This window comes from Simochromis diagramma, unplaced genomic scaffold (genome assembly GCF_900408965.1).
Source record: "Simochromis diagramma unplaced genomic scaffold, fSimDia1.1 OVJJ01000822.1, whole genome shotgun sequence".
Taxonomy (NCBI): domain Eukaryota; kingdom Metazoa; phylum Chordata; class Actinopteri; order Cichliformes; family Cichlidae; genus Simochromis; species Simochromis diagramma.
In genome coordinates this window covers 1924607-1948412 of record NW_024387520.1, presented here as the reverse complement: position 1 = coordinate 1948412, position 23806 = coordinate 1924607, and the positions used below count along the sequence as shown (strand labels likewise).

General features: G+C 40.7%; 2 protein-coding genes across 2 annotated transcripts; both read right to left on the bottom strand.

Annotated features, from left to right (window-relative positions):
* Positions 1–76: 76 nt before the first annotated feature.
* erap2 (endoplasmic reticulum aminopeptidase 2) lies at positions 77–9926 on the bottom strand. Its single transcript, XM_040019046.1, has 21 exons — positions 9856–9926; positions 8825–9192; positions 8542–8728; positions 8299–8468; positions 8070–8208; positions 7844–7978; positions 7630–7750; positions 7390–7544; positions 7170–7283; positions 6953–7084; positions 6682–6813; positions 4010–4078; positions 3716–3891; positions 3485–3564; positions 3196–3379; positions 2902–3058; positions 2624–2808; positions 2308–2469; positions 1986–2126; positions 1681–1762; positions 77–1516 (listed from the first exon to the last, which is right to left on the bottom strand). The coding sequence occupies exons 2-21, from the start codon at positions 8992–8994 to the stop codon at positions 1370–1372; spliced, it is 2838 nt and encodes a 945-aa protein (XP_039874980.1). The 5' UTR covers positions 8995–9192; positions 9856–9926; the 3' UTR covers positions 77–1369.
* Positions 9927–12455: 2529 nt separating this feature from the next.
* rgmb (repulsive guidance molecule BMP co-receptor b) lies at positions 12456–21187 on the bottom strand. The gene is made up of 3 exons (XM_040019052.1): positions 20649–21187; positions 16520–17073; positions 12456–14776 (listed from the first exon to the last, which is right to left on the bottom strand). The coding sequence occupies exons 1-3, from the start codon at positions 20764–20766 to the stop codon at positions 14018–14020; spliced, it is 1431 nt and encodes a 476-aa protein (XP_039874986.1). The 5' UTR covers positions 20767–21187; the 3' UTR covers positions 12456–14017.
* Between the last annotated feature and the right edge of the window lie 2619 nt (positions 21188–23806).

Sequence of the window (23806 nt, the reverse complement as noted above, 5' to 3'; positions counted from 1 at the left end):
ATAGGCGTACACAATCTACACTCAAGACATAAAGGATATGTTTCAGTTTATGCAACAAAAACGCAGATACAGGAGGTACAACAAACTCTTTTATTGTCCATGTAGTGAACCGTGTTGGAATCTGGCCATTTGTATAGATGTGGTCAGGATGAAACTATTACTTACACTGTGGTGGCACTGTTGTGCATTCTTTTTCTCATGTGTGAAAATGTGGGGAAAACAATCTTCATTTAATTGCTTTTTCATGACATGGCTGTAATGTTTTCTTTCCACATGAGGGCATAATAAAAAATCTTGAAAATTTACAAAGTTTATTTCTTTTTATGTTGTTGATATATATAAAAAATTACAGCTTAAAGCAAACAAGTCATTGCATTTGATTTGAATACTGAGGAGCATAGCTGTGCATTAACTGTTGTGTTTAATAATTTGATTTTTGTAAGTACTCATTTAACTGTTTGTGTTTAACTTCAAACCCGTTTGTTTTGATTCTGATGTTTGTGAATGTGTAACAAGGCTTCTGTTTCATTATATGACTCCTTTAGATAACTGGCTTCTGCTCATTGTTCTTGTTCAGGCACATAAAGAATATGGTAAAGCCAGGAACTGTGCAGTGCATTGGGGGGTCAGGAAGAACTCCATTCCTTAAAACATAATTTAACTACTGTTTGCTTTTAATAAGATCTTAGCTATATTTTTCCAGTTTATTTATGTATTTACTAAATTTGACAAACTTGTTTAACTCTTTTCCTCTTTTGGTTTACTGTAATGTGACCTATCTTTCTCAAATTCTGCAGACTTGCCCCTTCTGATGCTGACATTGCTTTTTTCCTTGTTTGTTTTTTACCAGCTTCTCAAATTTTACTTGCGTGTGGCTGATGTCAAAGTCTGTTTGTGTGAGAACAGCTGTAGTGAAAAACTAAAAAAATATATAGTCCCAACTCAGTGTGAATTCTGATTATATTTGTGGCTCCCTAATGACTTCATCACTGGTTGCAGTGAGTAGTCAGACTTTTGTCTGTTGTAGCCGTTGCCACCCCTGGCCACCCATGGGCTCCGCCCCTGATGGTGAAGCATCCATTTATGCTGTGTTTCTTGCCTCTTTGGAATGAATCTCTTTGTTTCACACACACTAAAAATAACACAAAACTTATTCTTATACAAACCATTACCACTTAGCTGCCAGTAATTTTTAGTTCTTGTTTTAATCAACAAATTCCCTGAAATTCACATGTTTTGTATTTACAAGTCTGTCAACCCTTTAGTGATTTCAAGCATATACATTTCTGAATAAAAAACAAATAAAAAAAAACTGTGAGATAGTCCCTCTGTGGTATGTTAAAGCCACCACCTTTGTCCCTGCTGTCTTTCACTGCATCTGCTCATTCAGCCATTTTCTCAGCGTCTCCAGGTTCCTCTGAACCCAGCGGACATTTTTCAGTACATTGTCCAGGGCAATCTGAGTAGCTCTCAGCTGAGAAGCCTGTTCTTTGATGGACTCAAAGAATGACTGCACCTGGGGGCAAAAACACAACTATTTAAGTGAAAACAGACAAAAAGTTCAAAGAAATCTACTCGTTCAGTTATAACTGCAACAAGGCTAGCACATATTAGTTATTTGATCTCTCAGAATATCAATATATCTAAACTTCTTTGTGGAATATAAACCATGTTATTTACCTCAGTGAGTTCTTCTGGAGAGGAAAACTGACTTGTGGTGCCAATGATGATGTTTCTAATGCAAAATGAGCCCAGCTGGAACCTGGAGACCAGAAAGACAACAGACAAGAAGGTCAAGACAAATATATCTGAATATCCAGACTGTGGTGCTTGTATGATATGGTACTTTTAAACACTACAAAGCAAATCTAGATCACAAGGCCAGTTTGAGGGGGGAAAAAGATTATGAATATGCTATAGTTAAAAATAGCATTAAAAACTGCATTTATATGGCACGCTTTTAGGACAGTCTCTGTTATACTGACTTCTGAACTAGTGTGTCCCAGTTCTTTTTCACAAAGTCCCATGCAAGGTAATGTCCTTTCGGATTTCTGGCTACCATCAGTATGAGAGTGGACAGATCCTGGGATCGAATCACCTTTCCCTCCAAACCCAGCTCCAGCAGGCTGTAACAAAAACACAAACATGAACACAAAGACTACTGACTAAAATTCAATTTCAGCTTACCATACACTTCAATAAGTAGGCTCAGACTTTGAGGTTACTAATCCATACATGCCTCCATGTTTACCACAAGGTGGCAGCATTTCTGCTATATTTTCCAACAACAGCATGAAGACAACATACCCTTCAAGTTTGCTGGTGTCTTTGCTGCTGGTCAAAGCATACAGGATCTTGTGCTTTTGTGCCTCAGAGAGGGAAATCTTGTATGTGTGTAAGAGCGAGGCCCAGCCGTGGTCATCCTGAGCTCCAACTGAATACACAGTCTCTGCCACATCAGTGGGCAGGCTGAAGTAAACACAAACACAGACGTGCATATTAGGGATATGGTGACATATCAGATTATATGAGCTCTCTTAGCACAGGAAAGAGCAGTTGTTTATGTGAATCATATATGTGGTTGCTGACTGTGAATGAGTGTTGAAGTGTAGTTTAGATATACTTGAGGGTTCCGTTGGATTGGAGCCAGTCGCTGAAGTGCTGACGTGCCCGCTTCACACAGGGAGGGTCATCCAGGTGACAAGCCAGTGACAGGACCTCAGTCCTAAGACGGCGCTCTGATACAGTGCCGCTGTCACTCCACGTCTGCTGGTCGATGACGGCACGGAAAAATCGCAAGATGTATGCCTGTAGAAACACAGGACAACAGAAACAACAACTCACATTAAACTAATGCCATAATGACATAAAAAAAAATCAAACTGTGTCCTGCGTTCTTACCCCCAGGTTATGTGTTAAAACTGACTCATCTCTTTTCTCAACCAGATGGTAAAAAGCTTCTAGATATCCCAGTCCTTGGAGGAGAGGCACTGTGTGCGTTTCCAGTAGCAGATAACCGATTAAGTCTAAGGCTTTATTGAGCGGCAGATGACCAGCGCTTCAGAAGAAATAAATATAAAGAGAAGATTATTGTTTTCTATTTTACTTTTAGTAATCAAAGCTGTTTTCTTATACAGAAACCTCTTGCTAGCTCACATAAACCACAAACAGTTACACACACAAACATATACTTACGTGACCAACTGAAAGGCGTTGTGTATCAAATGAGTTCTGTCTTTGTAGCTCAGAGCAGTGTGGTTTTCCCTCAGCAGTTTAGTCATCACATCCCAGCCACCATCCTCATAATGAACCATGTAATAGCCCGTCATATCGGAGTTTACCTTAACCCAGCTGGCTTCCTCTCCTATATGTATACTATCTGAATAAAACATATACAGTAAAAGATGGAGCAAAGACCAAGATAATGGCAAAGAAAAGTGAAAACTTTTATTCAGCTTTATTCAATTTTATATTCCCCTCTTACCTGTAGGTGATGTCATCAGGTGTCTGTGGATGGTGCTGGAACTGTCTGTCTTATATGTCAGAGGAATATGCCAAAGGAAACTATACAAAAAAGAAATTTATACTCACAAAAGATACAAATCCTTCATCTTAAACAGAAGACATGGTAGTAATACATAGAGGAGTTACATGTAGAGTAACATAACAATGTGTTAAATAGTAGAAAAGTTTAGAAAGGCATGTGCATATTTACCCCTTCTGCAAAGTGGACCACTGAGGGTCAGAGGGCAGCACTGTCTTCAGGAATCTATCCTGTCTAAGCAGCAGACGAGCCCCCTTCCTCGTCACAGTTACCAGAGGGATACCTTTCTGCAGAGTCCACGTGTTCATCATGGCTGTTAGGTTCAAATGTTCCCCAGCAAACAGGTACTGTAGGAGACAGTCCACTGAAATTAACATGCAACCACAATCTTATAAACTATGTGACATTTATATGAGGTAAGCAGCGAAGACGACCCAGTGAGTTTATTTTTAAATGTTTGCTCACTGCATTTTTGGAGGCCTGGCTACTGCTGTAACAGTGTTTCCCTGAGATGAAGTCCTCCTCTGAGCAGGTCTGAAAAACAGAATGAAAGGGATGATTTTATGCTGCCTTTTCTTATAAAAGTCACATTAAATTGATGTTATAATCAGTGTTGGGCATTTTAAAGTAACAAACTACTGTAATCACATTACCTTAATCAGCAACGCAGTAATGTAACACATTACTGTACTAAATTCAGCAGTTGCATTATAGTTATAATTATTTTGTTACTTGCGCTACACAGATTCTTCACTTTTCTGCATGCTGGGCAAATAGAAAGGAAAAGACAAAGAGATGTGTGTGTTTTCTTCCTGAATTTTTCTACAATCAGCTGATTTAAATTTGTGTGCAGGATGAGGAACATTTTGGAGTAGGTCTACGGCTTTTGAGCGAGGAGAAATTGACATTACTTTTATTTTTATTCAAAGAAAGGACAAGAGTGCAATGGTGAAATACCAACTGCGTCCAAGACAGAAAGAACTGCTTTATAGTGCTAACAGACCTTCGGCTCTTTGGAACCCAGAGCGATGTTAAAGCCGAATGCATGCTGACCCCAGTGCAGCAGCCAGAGCCGGAATTTCCACAGGTAACAGAAACAGTAATGAACAGAAAGGCTTGTAATATTGTAACCTCTGTTGCTACTTGTAAATGTCGCTACAGTAAATTCATCTTGGCATTCGCTTTAAGAACTCTTTCGGCTGGTTTTCAGCTTTGCTTTGGGTTGTCGTTTTTTTGTGCTCATTCAGGAAAACTAAAAGAAAGCTCTTGTGTGTATACTCATTAGGATAGGGATTTGTCTTGGTGTGTGGGACTGTAGCCTAAGAATTATATTGCTAACCAGTAATTATGTGACAATGCATTTCAGGTCATTTTACAGAGAAACATGAAAGTAATGTAACGAGTAGTGTAACAAATTACTTCCTTCTGTGAGTAATTAAATAAAGTAACAAAGTAACAAGCAATGTTTATTAAATTACTTTTTTGAGTAACAATCCCAACACGGGTTATAATACACTACAGTCATGGTTCTTGTTATATATATATGGGTTTTGTTGTCTCTGTAGGTGCTCAGTCATCCAATGCTTGATAGTCTTTAAGATGAAAGCAATTAGACTTAATTTTCACAAACAGTTGCCTTTATTTCAACTGCTTAAGACTGTGGGTTTTGTTGTCCCTGATCTTGTTCCAGACTCTGTGTGAGTGTTCATGTTTAGTTAGTTTTCATGTTTCATTAGTTATTAGCCTTCTTGGTTAACAACTGTTTTATTCTGGAAGTTTCACATTTTCTGGATTTACTTCCTATTATTTTTCTGCCATGCCAGACTGTTTCGACCTATTTAGTTGTGTTTAATATCATCACCTGTCAGATTGTTTGTCCTTAATTTTTCTACCTCTTGTTTCTGGTCTTTCTTGAGCTGCTTTTTGATTCCTACCTTGTTTTTTTTCTAGCCAATTAGACTTTCTGTATCTCAGCTTTTTTTGTTTATTTTGCCTTCCTTGTAAATTTGGGACCTCTCTCTAGCATATCCTGACGTGTATTTCATTTAATTTTTGGATGTGATTGTTATAATGGGATTTTAAATTTGCTTGACATTGATAATCCATTACAGTGTACACTGTGATTGCTTTTTTTTTTGTCTCTTGTTATTTTTGCCTGGAAAGGCAATGCATTCTTTTTTTTTCAGTCAGTCTGCACTCATTACAGCTTTACCAGGCACAGACAAAACACTGACTGCAGTAAAACAGATTTAATGTTCACTTTGTTTATTACTTTAGCTACTCTAAGCAACTTTAAAGTCTGGGCTAATCGATTTTTGCACCATGAAATAGAAAACCTTAGCTATTTGGAACGAAAACAAATAACAACAGATCTATAACACTGCTGTTACCAGAAGTTTAAAATGCTTATTTGTAAAACCTACATTTTTATGGGCTACATTAAAAAAAACAACTAAAGACTATCATCTGATGGAGTCCCAGCTGTTACAGAAACCATTATAAGGGTAGTGTATTATTAGTCAACAAAAATCTGAGACAGAGTCACGTACTCTGGGTCCCAGTATTCCCTCCTCTCCTCTACTTCATCCTGCCTCTTCTCAGCGATTATGGTTAAGACTACAAATCTTTTTATACTGAAACCTTTAAGCTTGTCTCTGCAACTAGAAAAAAAAAATCCTTTCATATATTGAAATTCTGGATTCTCATCCCAAAATTTCAAGTCAGTAACCCAAAGTTTAAAGTTATTTTCTCAATTCAATTTGGAGTTACTTTCTTAAAAGTTAGTGTTTGTATGTCAAGTGTTGTGTTAACATAACATAACTGTGGATCTGTCACGATCTGCTCTTTCATGATAACGTCAAGATGACAAACTATCATAAAAAGGTGAGTACTTCAGAAATAAAAGGACAAACAGAAGCTTTCGATGAATATCTGTTCTATCTACCTGTAATCAAACTCTTATGTCGTCTTTTTAGTTTCATGATCTACTAAAATAGTTTGGACCACATATGGGGAAAAAAAGCCAAATAATGTAAAATATATCTCTGTCAGGCTGCGTGTTACTTTGACCATCTCTCATAATTTACACAAAAGAAAACGGTGCCTTTTGACACAGTTAGTGTAATTTGGGTTCTTACGTTGGCCAGACTGTCCCACAGATCCTGATTGTGTGCATTTTTGTAGCTGTACTTGCGGAGGTATCGCACGATCCCTCTCTGAAACACTTCATCTGTCAGAAAGTGTCGCAGCATGTGCAGGACACAAGCGCCCTGGTAAGAAAGAGAGAAAAGGTCGGAACAAGTCCTGGAGGCTCAAAGGAGTGTTTACATCAAGCAAATGGAAAAAAAAGGTTTTGAAAAGATTTTCTGTCAAAGAAACATTTTGAAACATGCAAAGACAAAGACATACTTTGTCATAAGAGACTGTGTCAAACATCTCTTTGATCTGAGTGGGGTTCTCTGCTGGGCTAGATATTGGCCGAGAGGAGTTCAATGAATCGTGACCCACAGCTGCAAAGCAGGTGTGCAGCAGATATTCCTCCTGCAAGAGTGAGCACACAATATGAATATTAATCTTCTTTCTCAGGTTTAATATTAATCTGTCAATCAATGATTAAAGCACATACCACTTTGAGGTCCGGGTAAGTGGCTTCCACAGAAATGTACTCCATGTATCTGGCAAATCCTTCATTCAGCCAGATATCGTTCCACCACTCCATGGTCACCAGGTTGCCAAACCACTGCCAGCAAGAATTATAATTTTGACTCTTTCTGTAATAGAGTGATTGCCTGACACCATTTAAACCTGCATGTCATTACTGTATGCATACACTGTCATACTCCCACCTGATGGGCGAGCTCATGGCCAATGACCATTGTAACCCAGAGTTTATCAGAAACAGAGGATGTGAGGGGGTCGTAGAGAAGACTGGTCTCTCTGTAGGTGGTCAGACCCCAGTTTTCCATAGCACCAGACTGGAAGTCTGGAATGGCTATCAGATCTGAAAGAAGAGTACATGGATCAGGATACTTATAGTTTATATTTCTGGCTTTGTTCTCAAAGCAAAAAATAAATAAAAAATTTACCTTGTTTGGGTAAAGGATAGCGGATGTTGAAAAACTCCTCATAGAAGTCTAGCATTTTAACAGCAACCTCCAGGGCATAGTGGGTTTGTTGCCACTTCTCTGGGACTGCATAGATGGAAACCTGCAGTGAAAACACAAGAAACAGGCACTTAGACTGAGAAAGTAAGGAAGAAATGAAGGCATTTCATACGAGACATTATCATGTAGACCACACCTGCACCCCAGAGGATGTTGTTCCAGTGACAGACTTAAAGTCACAAATGACAAACGCCACGAGGTAAGTACTCATCTGTACACTTGGAGCAAACTGGTCCTCAAGCAAGTCACCACTGACTTCAACTGTTTTGATCTGAAAACCACAAAAACTCAAATGAAGTGCTTTTGTTTTGTTTTGTTTTCATTTGAACATTTGTGACAACTGGCACATATGCAACACTTACTACTGGCATGTTGGACAGAGAAATGTACTCAGGACGTCTCCTAATTCGTACAGAGAAATTGGCTTTGAAGCTTGGCTCATCGAAACAAGGGAATGCCATTCGAGCACTCGTAGGCTCAAAGTGAGTTGAAGCCAAGGTTCTAAGAATAGATATTATCAGATTTTTAGTAAAGACACTTGTAGGTATGTAGCTTACAGTCCATGCTGTGGAATAGTACACCTGGTCTCACCTGGTCTCTCCTGTACTGGTTCTGTAGGTGCTCTTATAGAAGCCATAGAAACCTTCTGCAAGTTCTGCTCCAAACTCAATATACAGGAAATACTTCTGCCCACTGCTGAGCACTCTGGGAGAAAAAATGCCTATCTGCTCATGGGAAGGGTTATGAAGAACTGGGAGGACCTGGAACAGAAGGAGATTGATGGGTCTGATGTAGGCCACAATGACAAAAGAGCTGATGTGCATTCACAACTACCTGTTCTGATAGATGAGCGAGGTTCTGGTCTAATATGGTGGCTTTGGAGATCTGAAGACCCTTGCTGTGTAATACGACCCAGTTTGTATTGTTCTGCACATCAATCTGAATCTGCACTGAGCCAGTGAAACTTAGACTTGTGAGGTTGGGGTGCAGGAGGAGGTGATAGTGAAGAGGAATGATGTACCTGAGATAAATTAAGACATTGACAAATATCCATCAGCTTTCTTGTTATTGATTGATTTATTTTAATACAATATTTAAAAGCGAGTGCAGAACTTACTTTGGTAGGCGAAGGCGACTCCAGGGGAAGGACAGGTTATCGATACTCAGAGATGGTTCCCCTGCAGGATGAGCAGGAGGGCTTGAAACCTGTTGTGAACTCTCGGTGGGCTGAGACCCAACCAGAGACGCGCTAAAGAGGGACAGCACCAACAGCCTGGCAGAGACCATTGCAGACTAAATGAATTTCTACAACCGATTAGAAAGATGCCAAACTCTGACGTGACAGGCTGACAGATAGTGTTAATATCACTCTATCATATCCTGAACACAGGGAAAAAATAAGAGGGAGCTGAAGTGACTGTCAGACGATGATATTGAGGAAGCAAAAGCAAGAACAGCAAGCTCTTGGAACTTCTTTCCTTAAACCTGAAAGACACAAATGAAAGATCATGAACACATGAGTCTCTCGGACGAACCCTTTATTCTTCTTCTTATCTGTAGAGGTCTAAGAAAGTCCTCCTTCCAAATATGGCAAATGGTTTCAAAGGTGCATGCTGTAAAATTTGGACAAACTTTAATTGATGAATTCTGTGGTTTTTACCTATTTCTACTTCCAAAAAAAGATTTTTCAACACTGCAGGACTTAAAGTGACTTCACTTGGAACCCCTGGTCTGATGTTAATTTCTCTTCCTCGCACAGCGAAGCAGCAATTAGAGAAAGGGCTTACAGTAATGGTGTTATACTGAACCACGCTGCTGGATGTTAGGCTACAACATGTCTCGTCCTGAAGGAGAATCCAACATGTGACAAAAAAGCCACATGACTTTCCATGTGGACAAAACAAAATAAGGACACAGCTATAACTGTAAGGTGACAACAGCTGCAGGAGCTGCAGTTCAAATCGGGTTACCGAGACATTAGTTGTGCTGTACCATAGTGAAAAGATAAGGCTGCTTGCTGCAACCTCTGAGCTCACCAAAAATGCACCAGACGGTGGAAGAGTGTTTAAATGTTGGAGTGTGCTAAAAAAGCCCCGTCTAAAGTCTGCTTCAGATGTAAAGTTTTAAAGAAATGTCAAAATGCGTTACCTCAGTCATTTTAGCTTCATCATGCTTCCTTTAAGGCCCTGCTGTAACTTTCACTTTCCCTTTTAAGTTTCCTCCCACTAGTGATGACACAAAACTCTTTGTGTGCGTGTGTGCATGCATATGTGTGTGTGCGTGCTTATCATATGTGTGTGTGTGTGTGTGTGTGTGTGTGTGTGTGTGTGTGTGTGTGTGTGTGTGTGTGTGTGTGTGTGTGTGTGTGTGCAGGTGTAACCTACAAGAGTTTTGTCTAATGTTCTGGGTTTGGTGATATTATCAGTTTCTCACCTCAGATCTAACAGCTGCGAGCAGGTGTGTCTCTCCAGTTACTGCAGCTACTCTCTGCTGCTGTCCGAAATACTCTGTCCCGTTCTCTGTCCTGTCCTCCGTTTTGTCCTCTGTTTTGTTCTTTCTCTGTAAATGCAGATAGTGCTTTACATATCCAAAGCTCACACAGTCCTCCTGTCTCTTTCTCTCTGTCCCTGTGTCTGTGTGTGCATGTGTTTGGGTTTTGTGCAGGCATTTGGGTGGGGGCAAGGGGGTTCCATTGTTAGTATAAGGTCACAACAATGAGACGTGAGTCCCCCACAATGCAATGCTCCTGCCAAAGCCAAATGGCATGCCCCCATTTAGCACACACATACACAAGCCACACAAACACATACACTAACGCACAGAACGATCAGTAATCATAAAAGTCACTCTAACTGAAGCTGACATGACTGAGCCATCCAGGGGTCTCTTTTACCTTCCTATCATCTATTTGTGGACAGGTAAGAAGTTTAAATATATTTTAAAATATATCTTTTGAATCAATATGAAAGAATAATTAGTCTTAAATGATCACATGAATCATAAATGTCCACAACACTGACTTTAAAGAAGGATTTCTAGGAGTTTGGTTTTAAGAGCTCTCCTCTGTAACTGTTGCAAGTCAATAAAAGTTAGTTTAATTATTCACACAGAAAATAGCCGGTAGGAAATATCCTTCATCTCTGGTGGCATACATTAATATTAGCTCCTGGAGTTACTACATCAAATTCAGAAATACATGTAGTACATATAAACATATCACCACTTTGATTATAAAACATATATGTGTGATAAGAGCTCAGCAACGAGAATAATTCATCACTGCAAAGATTCGCACACAACTTACCTCTGTTTTTGATTTTTTTTTTTTTTTTGATCTTCTGTGCTCCACCTGAATCAGGAGGGGTAGAGGGCGATGTGCTGGCTTCACTGGCACCTCCAGTTCACCTGTCAGGGGAGAGGCTTGGTTGGACCCTGCTGGTGTGCATTGTGAATGACTTCAGGAGAGGGCACTTGGAGGTCAGCTGGAGCTCAGCGTCAGAGGGTCACATGCCCACCACGCCATACAGCATCGCTTTAACCAGGAAGCACCATGTCCCCAATGTGGTGGCTGTTATCACTGTGACAACCAGAGACTGGCCATCATACAGTTGCTCAGTAAGTCGCAAGAGACACTCAAAAAGCAAGAGGAGACGCCGCATCACCTCATCAGGTAAAGATGAGTTCATGTGACCATATCTGTAAATTTGGAGCTGGAATTTCACATTTTATCTTTTCAGATCATCAAGACAAACTGTGCCATGAAGAAGAAAAAATTAAAGGTAATTTGTTGTTGCTCAAAAATGAAAAAAAAAAAAAAATTCAATAAATTGACACACGAGGATATCTTATACTGGTCTGCATGGTTTGCTCTCAGGCATTGATGTGTGGACAAACACAGTGGTTATCCTGGTTATGAGGCTGCTTCTCATGAAGATCCTCGCCTTTGACACTCTGATGACCATTTACGTTGTTATTAAGTGGTAAGTACCATCATGCAGTACACAGATGTACCTTCGCATGCAGGCATGTCATTGATTATTATAAGTCTGTAAATCTTCTTGTATTTCTATGAGTGTAATTCATTTGATTTTATTTAATTATGTAAGTCTGAACGGAGTATTTGACTTTTCAGATCGATGGAAATGGGTTTCTCATGCAACATATGACCTTGACAAGGAAACTAACCTAGAGAGGATAACTGTTTCTGGTCTGAAGTCTTCATAGAGGAGTTTTCTTCACTGGAAGATAATGAGTATGTTCCCACTCATGTGGTTGATTTTAAGGACATGGTTTGACGGATTAAACGGGAAATGATCCATCGCCAGGATGACAGGAGTATGCTGTAACGCTTAAAGACGCGCCTTTTTCAGCCTTTTCACAGAGACATCCAGGTGTCGCTGCCTTTGGCAGTTGAAAACAGATCGTGTTTGTGAGGCCAAACCTGTTATCTGATCAAAAGCTAACCACAGACAGATGGCTTAATGCTTCTGTGGGAAGGTGTGTGTGTACAGTCTCGCTCTTATTTAACTCTAAACTTCTGTGGGTGAATTTCAGCTCAAAGTTTGTTCTTTTTTTTTTTGTTTGTTTGTTTACTCATTAATACTGTTTTACTTTATTAGTATGTTCATTTTTCTTTTTATATTCCTGTGAATGTAAAATTAATAGACAGTAAAATCGAACTGTGTTGACTTTCATGTTTGTTCGCTTTTTTAAATAAAACACTCACACAGTTTATTTCCTTTTTTTTCCTTTTTTTGAGAGCCTTGAGTAACACACTGACATATCAACAGATTACCACTAGGTGGCAGTACAATCACATCTGACATTTTTTAAATTATTATTTAACAGCAAGAATATGGAGCTTAACTTCCTCTACGGGGCACTACATTCATAAATAAGTTAAGTATTTCAACATTGATCAGTCACTCTTCACTCACACATGTTGTAAGAGACCACAATGCCAAAAAAACAACAAAAAAAACTGAGATGAACCAATATCGTCAAACAAACTTGGCGTAATTACAGAGAATGTTACATGTTCAAAAGGCTCACAGGCTTTTTTTAAAGGTAGAAACTTCTACCAGGTATCAAATTCTTAAAACACAATGCTGATGCAGAAAACACAGCCTAGCGTGATAAGGTTTCTTCAGTAATTTGCACTGTTTTCTCTCCAGTATTTTACATGTATCCCAACAAGGAGCAGCTTGTCAGTTCCAACAAAACCAATCTACAGTAGTAAGTTTAAAAACTAGGGAGAAAAAGACTCCGAGAGGGTGGAGGGTGCTGGTTTGGTGTTGAGTTTTGATTTTCGCTGCACAAGAAACAAAAAACAAAACAAAAAAAATCTGTCTTTGGCTCAAATTATACAAATAATAAAAAAAAGTAGACCGAGTAAAAAACACGAGCCTGTAAAGTCACAGCGTCTTAGCAAAAAGGCGGGACTTCTTCTAACGGGAATCAGCTGAAATGAAAACACTTTGACACATTAAAAGAAAAACACTGAAGCACCCACAAACACACAGACTCACACAAGCAGTCAAAGTCAGGCATGAGAAAAACAAAGTAGTACTGATGGCATTCGCTGTGACGAGTTTCAAAATACATTCAACAGAACAGCTCACATTACTTAAAATAAAATGCTGAAGCAAATCAGCTAGTACTTGTTGCACTTAAAAATAAATGACATCTCCTATTGTTCTACTTACTTTTACTGTGAAAGGATCCAAAACCAAATCACAGAGCTCCAAAGTTTGAGCTAGTTTTAATGGAGGACATGAAGTGAAAGAAAACAAAAAAACACTGATGTGGATTTGTGGAAAAAATTAAAATAAAGTGCATTTGTTAAAACAAACCTCCTCATCTGAGGTATTCAAAAAAAATCACATCAAATGGCACAAAAACAAACTTGACTCCATTACACAGTGCACTGAAGACAAAATGAACTATTTACAGTCAATTTAAACACACAGAGACATTTGTGTCATTGTCAGGTGCGTTCTATCCAAAGTTGAAGACAGATTGTAGAAGCCGTCGTGACGTCTTGTTTATTTTATTTTGCATTTTTTACCTCCAGAGAGCTGATTCTCTTATAGTTAGTGACACCAGCATGTCCTGCGTCCACTGGGAGGTCTTTCACCTTTAAAGAAAATTAAAGTCCTAATAACTGCTCAGGCTGCTGGTTCCTCACTGCAAGAAACAGGTGCCAGTGTTAAGTATCAGTGCTCAGCAAAAAACTTCCAAACCATTTATTTGTAGTGCACACACATACCCAGACCTACACACATGCAGGCGCACACAAAGACTCCTGCTATTACATCAACACAGTGCTCAGAAAACATGGCAGGAGCAGGGCAAGCCGTTTGAAATTTTGAGAATCAAAGTGTAAAGAGGAGGTGGCAAAACTACGGGGGTAGATCCTCCAGCTGTCCCGGTGTGGATGGAGACTCTCCATATCCTTCTGCGCACTGTATGCTGCCACTGTGAAGTTAGCATCCCCGGTGGTCAGGAGGTCAAACACACAGGAGTGGAAGTAAATGTCCTCTACCTCCAGTTGCTCCCTGCACCGCTCCCTCGCCCCCTCCACACCAAAGACCTGCGTGGAGCCGTAGGCGGATGTTTGTGTCTGTGAGGAGTAGCTTGGCCGACGTAGCTGCTGAAGCTGCAGGCCAAGCGCAGGAGGGGAGACGGGCAGGGGAAGATGCCCCGCCTGGTCGATGCGCTCTGCGCTGGGGCAGCCGTTCAGGCAGAGCTGCAGGTCCTGGGTGGCATCGTAGGCCTGAGCCAGCTCCTCTGGGATCCGCACCGCCAGGGTCAAGTAGCGCCCCAGTTGGCGAACAATTACAGTCACGCCGATGTAGCCAGCGTGCAGCTCCACGTGGTGCCCTGGGCTGCGCTCGGAGATCCACAGGGCCCGGACCTTCCTGCTTGCTCCGTCTGCACCAGCAGAATTGTGCATGGGGTCGCCACTGCTCACGGTTCCATCATCAAAGGCAGCCGGAAGGTTGTCCGTGACGGCCTGGTAGACCCTCTGGTCCGTACAGCCCTCGTAGGGTTTGAAGATGATGGTGATCTATAAAGCAGCAGAGCATCAGGTAACTTAGAGGAACCCTTCAAATGTGTTCAGTTTACAGTTATTGAGACATTTCATTCATTTCATTTTACATGATAGACACAATTGTAATCAAAAAGATGAATAGAGCAAGTAAATTGAAAGTAAATTAATCACCAACTAATTTAATAATTTCCTAATGAATTTCAGTGGCTTTTGGAGCCTGTCAATGAAATATCTTTAGCAAGCAGACTGCTAGTTGAACAAAACAGAAAATATGAATATAGCTGCACTTTGGTTGATCAGGAAGACAGAAAATCCTAATAAATCATAAAATAATAATAAGCTGCAATTCCAACTATCTGGTTAGTTTAAACCTTTTAAACAAATGTTTGATACATTTCCCTTTTTTGTGTTGTAACTGAGCATCCTGGGGTTCCTAAAATTAAAGAGTCAGTTTATTCAGTTTAGTTCATTTTATGCACTAAACTGTTAATAATTGAATCAAGAAAAAAGAATCTCATGACAAGCAGAAGAAATTTCCATCTGTCTGTTTTTCACAAATATCAACACTCACCCACTGCACAGGTCACCAACTCTCATCAGGCTACATTTGAGAAATGACTTAATGACTTTTTAACAAGTTGTAATTTGACACAGCTATGCAAACATGCTGACACATGCACGCACACGAACACACAGGCTGGCAGAAACACACACAAATACACACACACACACACACACACACACACACACACACACACACACACACACACACACATAGGGATCCAGTGGTGAGTGGAAGCTGGAAGTGGTAGATGCAGGGTGTGGTGTGAGCATTACGGTTAGCACTAGCATCATAGTTCCGGTGAATGGCTGCTTTGTTCATATGACAGCCGTGAGGAATGAGACCTGGCAGGCCATTAAGCCTGGAGGGCTGTTAATGTGTGTGAAAGAGTGTGTATGTGTGCGTGTCTGTGTCCTTAATAATCGTGACTAATAACTTGCCCCACCTCTGACACAAGGTCAAACCTACAGCTCCAAAGTGTAGCAGCTGTACTATTTGCTTAATGTGTGTGTGTTTCTGCGAGTGTGTGCGTGACTAAGTGTATGCACGGGTGTGTATGTCCTTTAATAATTAAAGCTATCGACTGTGCTAGAAAGTGCAGATGATCGCGGGGAAACAACATTGCTTCTTTAACACCACAAAGATCACCTTGTGTGGTTCGTCATCCATTTAGTGGTGTGTGCCTGCGTGTGTACTTGTGAGTGAGCGTCTTCTGCACTGTGTGTCCTCTAAGACACACAGTGCCGTAAGCAGAGCGCAAGGAGTGCCACTCGTGAACTTATGAGACACACGCACAAGTGCTTGCAGACACACACATAAGTAAACAGTGGGTCCTTTCACACATCTCATTCCATGTTATTAAAGGTCAGGCTGTACGCAGCCATTAACCAAGTTAGGTTTCTAACACTGCTTCAGTCACAAGAGTTAAGAGTCACAAGATCGAGGCTGTTTGCCTTACACCTGTGAGTCTATGGGAGCGAGAAACACTCAGCATGAGAGTCAAGGAGAGCATGTTTTCCAGTTTGACTTTGATAAGATTTCTTATTCTGACGTGCATAAAAGTAGCTTGGACGTCATTATGGAAACCCAAACAAGAGATATATAACTAGACTGTTAACCCTGCTTGCACTTGTAAGAGTGTTTTAGCTTCAAAAATGGAAAAATAAGAGCCCAAAAGCCAGTTTCCGGTTCCTCACCTTATTGGTTGCTGTTGCACTGGAGCCAGGAACCACAGGAACATTAGTGACCTGCACTGAAAGGTAGTCGTTATCAATAAGAGGCCATGCTCCCTCCACTTTACAAGTCTGGAAGCTGTCCTTGAATGTCCTCAGGTGGGGGTCACCAAAGAGCCCACAAAACAGGTACTCAGCCCGAGAGTGGCTGTGGCTGTGGCTGTGAGTGTGTGAGTGTGAGTGAGCGTGTGCATGGGATTGCGTGTGGGCGTGCTGAGTGCGGCTGTGATAGTTGCATGGCTCAAAGGGAATCTCGGGGTGTGTGGGAGAAGTGGGGCCGTCTCTGGAGCAGTTTCTCTGGCTCATTAGGTCTGAGATGCCCAGAACAGCCGAGTGGAAGACCAGGTTTCCACGGCAGGCCTTTGCTGTCCTCTGAGTGCAGGCCGAGTACGCACGCAAAGCCTTGCAAAATTCAGTGTGAAAGCCATCCACCGCAGGGTTCAGGTGGGAGGTCAGGGAGACAAAGTCGGTGGTGCACTTCTGGATACGACACTGAGGTGTGGCCACCTGGCACTGACCTGAAGAGGACACACAGATAGAGTCTGGAATACTAATATATAATACACACATGTCTGATAATTTAGGCATGAACTAGACACAGTTATGTCTCAGTGGAAGTGAAAAGGTTGTGCAATCACACAAGACTACCAAGGTTACGTGTGAAGAAAGCTTTGATTTTAAGCACGCAGTGATATGAGTCTTTTTACAGTCTAATAAAAACCTAATAAAACTAGAAAAAGAACCAGCTGTTGATTGAAAGTCTGGATCAATCATCAGTGCCGCTCTGTGAGCGTAATAAACCTGAAGTGTAATAAACCAAAGAGCAACCGGAGAGAGGGAAGACGAAGCATGTTTTACCACAAGCAGTGAGATAAAAGTGCCCATACAGCCAAGGAGCACACAGCATATAGAGCATTATAGACAAAGGGAACAGGGCAAAGCAGCTGTGCTGTGAATACAAACACAACACAGTGACTTTTTGAAGCTAATAATCTTCGTCAGCAAGGTGCTGAATAATTGTGTTAGTGATCCTGGGTGGCTTCTGCAGAGGAAAAACATAATCAAAAATGCACCTCGTGTAGCCATCAGAAACAGATTTCCCTGATGTTTTATCTTTTTCTGCGTTTCTAAATGTAACGAGGGTCAAAGTCGCCTTTTATATCATAGATCATCGGAGAGAGAGAGAGAAAGATAGAGCGAGAAAGAGATTAGAGACCAGACCTAATGCATTAGTCACAACGTGCTCCAATTAGATTAGGCCAGAGAGAGAGAGGCTCTGCAGTGTATGAGCAGCTACACACACACACACACACACACACACACAGCAATAGCTATCTTAGAAAGAATGCTGCTTGTACTTCCGTTAACCACACGCAGTCGGTGATCTTTAGATGATGGTCTCTTAATGGCCAAGAAAAGGCCGAAAGTGCAAGAGTTTTTACAGAAACGATCACTCAAACGTTACTCCATCACTTAACCAGCTGGCAGCACACGTCCGCTATTCTCTGTCGATTTATCTGATTTTAGAGCATGAAGGAGTGTGATGCCACCAAATGGGGGCAGTAATGCTCTGAATTTTGCTATTCGGGGTGCAGGTACGGACCCTCACTCACACCGCGCTTTAGAATCTTTCTCCTAACTGTTAAATACTGACACCAACCCACAGACACACACACACACAGGCTGCCTCCTATGCCAACCACCGCTGCACAGACAGGTCTGAGTACTGAGGACACATTGTGTCTTTGACTGGTGCACCAACAGCCTCCTTCTTTCCCTCCAATCTAGCCTGCAGTACCCAAATGCGACTCCCAATCTAATCAGAGCAGTTTGTTCTCTTTCAGAAGTTATCAGGATCATGAGCTGCTGCACAAAAAGCACTTATTCACTAATATTTTCTCCGAAGGATAACTTAGCGAGAAGCAAGCTGACCCTCTGACTGCAGGGCTCTGGCATTAAACCATCGATCTGCAAAACCTTACTGACGGAAAGCTTCTGTTGAAGTTTACACCACTGTGTCGCTCCCATGCTGACCCTGCACTCTGACCTCTCGGAAATAAAAACTAGGATTTCCATATGATGCTTAATAATGTCTGTAATATTTACACGTTACATGTTAAAGCACAATTTTCTTATTTGCTTCTGAAAACATTCATGTGATCTCCTTTGTAAACAGTTTCTCTAAATTAGCATATTTTTTGCCAAGTAAAGCCGAGGTGATGAATACTGCGGTGGCTGGCAAATACTATTAAGAGGAGAATACACAACTCCTCGTGTGTTTAAAATTGCTCCTTATCCTCTGTCTTCCTCACATTCAATATAATCCCACAGGACTCGAATCTTCTTCTCTCTCATATCTTCAGTTTTCTCTCTTTTTTTTCCTTTGTAGCTTCAATCACTTGCCTCCTTCAGCACTATTCTGCTTTCAGCCCCCTCAGCCTCATTCCCTGGCCAGCCTCACCTCCTTACTGCCTCTCTTCCTGAGGCACCTTCTCTACCATCAGACAGAGGTCATAAGATCAACCAGCTGAATCTCAATGGCTCGGTTTAGCATTTATTTTTTTTGCCTCCCAATCTCGCTGCCTTCAACTCCTTTGATCTCTGGAGATCAGGAAAGGATCTACTGGGATCATTTCTCAACCAAGGGAATAGCTCCAGAAGTGCTTATTGATCACCTTGTTGTGTGCACTCTCTCACACGCTGAGCTCAAATCACACAAACACCCTTTCCATAGCTTTAAGCTGCAAAGCTTTACAGGAGCTCACTCTCTCTGTCGTCGGCCAGACACTGTGAACAATAGTGAACAATTCAGACCCTCCTTCCTCCCTGCCTAAACAGACACATGGGGCTTACAACAAAGAAATGTATCTAAATACCCCAAAACATGTACAAGTTTTAACAAATAAAACATTCTGTTTGGCTGGACAAACTAAAAAAAGAACAAACAAAAAAACACATTCTTTCCAGGTGACGCACGTGCAACATAGGTGCCAAGAGGGTCTTTAATGTGAAGTGGGTCTCTCTCTGTGTTCCCATTTTGTCCGACTGCCTGCGCTGTGTTAAACTAATTACTGGAGGTGTGACTGCTCTACAGACAGCCGACCCCCTGCACAGACAAAAACACTCAGACTCAGCCAGATTTGATTTTTTTTTTTTTTTTTTGCTGCCTTTTTGCACCAAATGTAAAATGCTTCTGTATCTTTACGAGACAGAAAACCAGACCAGCAAACAGTTTCACAAAAAAGTAAAGAGCTCTGCAAAGCCACAGAAAACAGAAGTATGTCAAAACTGTCACATTTGAGTTTAGTGTCAGAAATCCTTGCAGACACCTTGTTAACGTCCAGTTAACAGGCTCTTCATTTATTAAATTCATTGGGTTTTTTTGTTGTTGTTGTTTTTCTAACAAGCCTTGAATGATTGTAGGGGTTTTAAAAGATAAACATCCACAAATATAAAGAGAAATATGTTGAACATTCAAGAATATGTTCTTAAATTAGATTATCTGATCCCGTTTCTTACAATAGACATTATTAATCAGCATCAGCTCAACATTACATGTTTATTTAGGTTTGGCCAGATTTAAATCACAGCACAACTTCCTTTTACATTTTATGATGTGCAGCGATGGAATAGATTGTTTTGTTTTGTGTGTTTGTTTTTTCTGTAAATGAGTGCACTAAAAGAATTGGTTTATATGGACAAGAGGAGAGGTAGCTCGCTCCTGCCTTCTCTCCCCCTCCTCCATGAGCCATTAAGAGGCAGACAGGAGAATGACGGCCCAGGAGAGAGGAGAAACTCGATCCGTGCTCAGACTGCTGCACTGCCGCTTTAGAGAGAGCCATTGTCAGGCAGCACTGGGCCCAACACAAGGATCAACCGCACAGTGATTACAAATGCTTAATAACTAACAAAGTGTTTCAATCACCATCAAGTGACGGCGACTGAAAAGAAATGTTGTTACTATGGTTATAGCTGATGGAGTCCGCAGTAATTAGTTCATCACTGAATATGAAAGTAGATAAATTACAGATCAGTCGCTACTGTGACCCAAAGAGATTCTGGGTGTTGCAGTGTTGCAAGTGTGATTAGTTACCTATGTGAGCACCGCAGCACAGAGCGATGATCAGCAGTAGAAGCGGCCGGAAGCGGCGCACCATAGACGGGGAGGTGAGGCGCTCAGCCCCGCGGCAACAGCATCCGGCTCTCCCCATCCCCGTCCATGCAGGGCCAGGAGGGGAGAGTGGACAGACCTCCAGAGGGCGAGGACGGGTGGTGTCCAGGCCTTCTCACTACTTCTTCTGCCCCTTCTTCTTCACTCTTCTCTCCTTCCTCTCCTCCACGGGTGCGCAGGGGCATTAAAACACAGCTGCTCCGCGGAATGCAGGGCGGAGGGGGAGGTGGAAAGGCACAGAGAGGAAAGAAAATACAAAGTACAACCAGAAGTCACTTCGTCGACACTTTTACTTTTTTCTCTCCTTTACAAATCCAAACCCCACGTGATTGGAGTGCGCTCCCGCTGCAAGCCGGACTTTTGCCTTGATTACGATTACTCTCCTCTCTCGTCCAGAACACGCACAATCATATCCCTCACCGGCCAGGCGGAGGTTTCTCCTGCTCTCCTCCCATTTCACTTTCTCCTCCTCCTCCTCTCCCACCCCAGCAAATCAATAGAGAATCAACCAAACCCTGCTGGCGGAAAACCCGCCTATACCACATTGATAGAGAGAGAGAGAGAGAGAGAGAGAGAGAGAGAGAGTATATAAAATAGGACAAAAACAAATAAATAAAAATCTGATAAAAGTTATGAAGTCTAGGTAAAGCAGCACTATATAAACTAAAAATAATAATGAGCTTATTGATTTATTCAATTCACTATTTAATTGCGCACGAACAGCAAGAACATTAGAACAAAATACAAAAGGAAGTCGAACATTTGACAATGAACAAAAATGTTATTCAGAAAAAAATCTTAACTCATGTTTAAAATGTAAAAGGAATAGAAATACTAATGCAAACATGTTGCAAAAATAAGGGAGGCTATTCAGTAGCTGTGGAAATGTTAAATGATTTTACAAGGTGTAATTAGAATGGCATTCATTCACAGGTAAATAAGCCTCTTAAGAGCAACAATAAAATCACATTTTATATTTTAGTACTGATAGGATTTATATCATTATTAGTACTTCTAGTTTGCACAAATACAGGTAAGTGCAAACAATTTCCCTTTTATTTTGTATGTCTGTTGTTTCTGAAATCCCACATCAAATAAGTGTTTAAAAATGAACCATATTACACTCGAAATACTCCAAAAGGACACCTCTTAATCTCATAAGTCATATCCAGCCTACTCCATGTGTTCCCCATGGCTATAATAGAAATCATAAATCGGATATACAGTATTGGGCAAAAGTCTGTCTTTATATTTTTCCAGGCTTTTTTGTGATTTTTTATAAAGTGGTCTTGAGCAATGCTTCTCCAGGCTTTCTAAAGATCTTTCACAGTTTTGATTTGTTTTGGACATTTTCTGCTTTTTTACTTATTTTCACTTATTTTCAGGTATAGTCCTTATACCTGATCATTTGTTTGTTTGTTTGTTAAGCAACTTAACACTGACCTATGAATCATTCAAGCACAAACTGGTATCTAACACCAGTGTAGTGTCTACACTTAAACTGTAACTTTAGCCACTTGGAAACTAGCAGTTTGATTCAAAAACACAGCATTTGTTTTAATTTCTTTAGTTGACATGATGTGCTGTGTGTCCTTAAATTTGGGGGGGGGGTTAATGAAACTGCACAAGTGAAAGACCTTAAAAATGATCTTCAGCAGACGAAAAGTATCTAAAGTCATGTCTTTAAGAAACAGGAACAAATCCAGCAAAGACCTGATACAAGACCTGACAGATGCATCTGACCCTGCACTCCATCCATCTACTGTTTGCTTAAGTCTCATCAGAAATGGTTTCAGTGGAAGGGTGGCTGTCAAGAAGCTATTCTTAAGAAAGGGAAACTGAGAGAAAAGGCTGAGGTATGCCAAATTATACAAAAACTAAAGACTCAAGGCCTTTGCACAGTATTGTAATTAATAATTAATTAATCAGTGAAATTAGCTGGATGTTTTGTGTGCTGTTATTCAGTGAAACAGTAGCTTAGTCCATGCTTGAGTTTTTATTTTGTGCTTCCTAAGAATTAAACAAACTGAATGGAAAAACATGTAGTGTACATTAAACTTGATTTAATAAGTTTGTATCCTTCTTTACCTTATTGGAAAAAAAAAAATGTTGACAGACACAGAACTAAACACAATGCCCAGATGATGTCTGTAACACACTGTCCAAACATGTTCACACCGAAACCATCGTAATGCTGTAAAGTAAAAAGAACAAAACTGCCGAAAGTTCAGGAGGGAGTGTAAACAGAGATAATGACAGCCACTAAATACATGCAAAGTAACTTGTGCCTTGCTATCTTTATTGTTCCAGCTGTAATTCATAAATGAATAACTTTCTGAAGGTTGTGGATTTAAGATCTTTAATAGCAACAAAAAAAGAAAAAAAAAATTGAAACTGAGCCAAGCCTGCTTTTTCACGTAAAGTTTACAATTGGGTAAATTTCAAAGCAAGCACCGAAGCATCTACAGTTAGATAATTTTTTACTAAGTCTGCAAATCTACCCTGTGTTTGTTCTCTGTCCGTACGTGCAGGGCTTCCTGGTGTAATCTTCTATTATCTATTACGTTCTGCCAAACTCGACAACCCTGGCTTTAACCTGTTTATATGGATGCGAGTATAAGCAAGCACTCATCAAATAACCCTGCTCTGTGGCTACTTTATGTGCTGTGTGTCAGAGCAGCTGTAGCATGACTCGGATTCAGTCACGGCCACTCTGAATGCGTCTCTAAACTAAACACAGAACTCTTGAAGATTTTACAGTGAGTGTGGTCAGAGCAGATAATGTGTGTCTGATTTTTATAACGTGCACACTGCTGGTGAGGAAGGCTGTCTGAGATGACCGAGGAGATCTTGTAACATATTGCTTTGCAGTATGTGTATGCTCATACTTTTTAACTAATTTTGGCATACTACACAATAGCATATGCATCTATGTGTAGTATGTGCATGCATATTTAAAGAAAAAATTAAAGGGGAAAAAACAATGTAAAGTGTAAGAAGAAAAGCTTGAATTCACCTTGGAGTTGAGTCCAGAAGTCATACATTTCTGAGTCTCTGATCTTCCAAAATATATTTTCTCA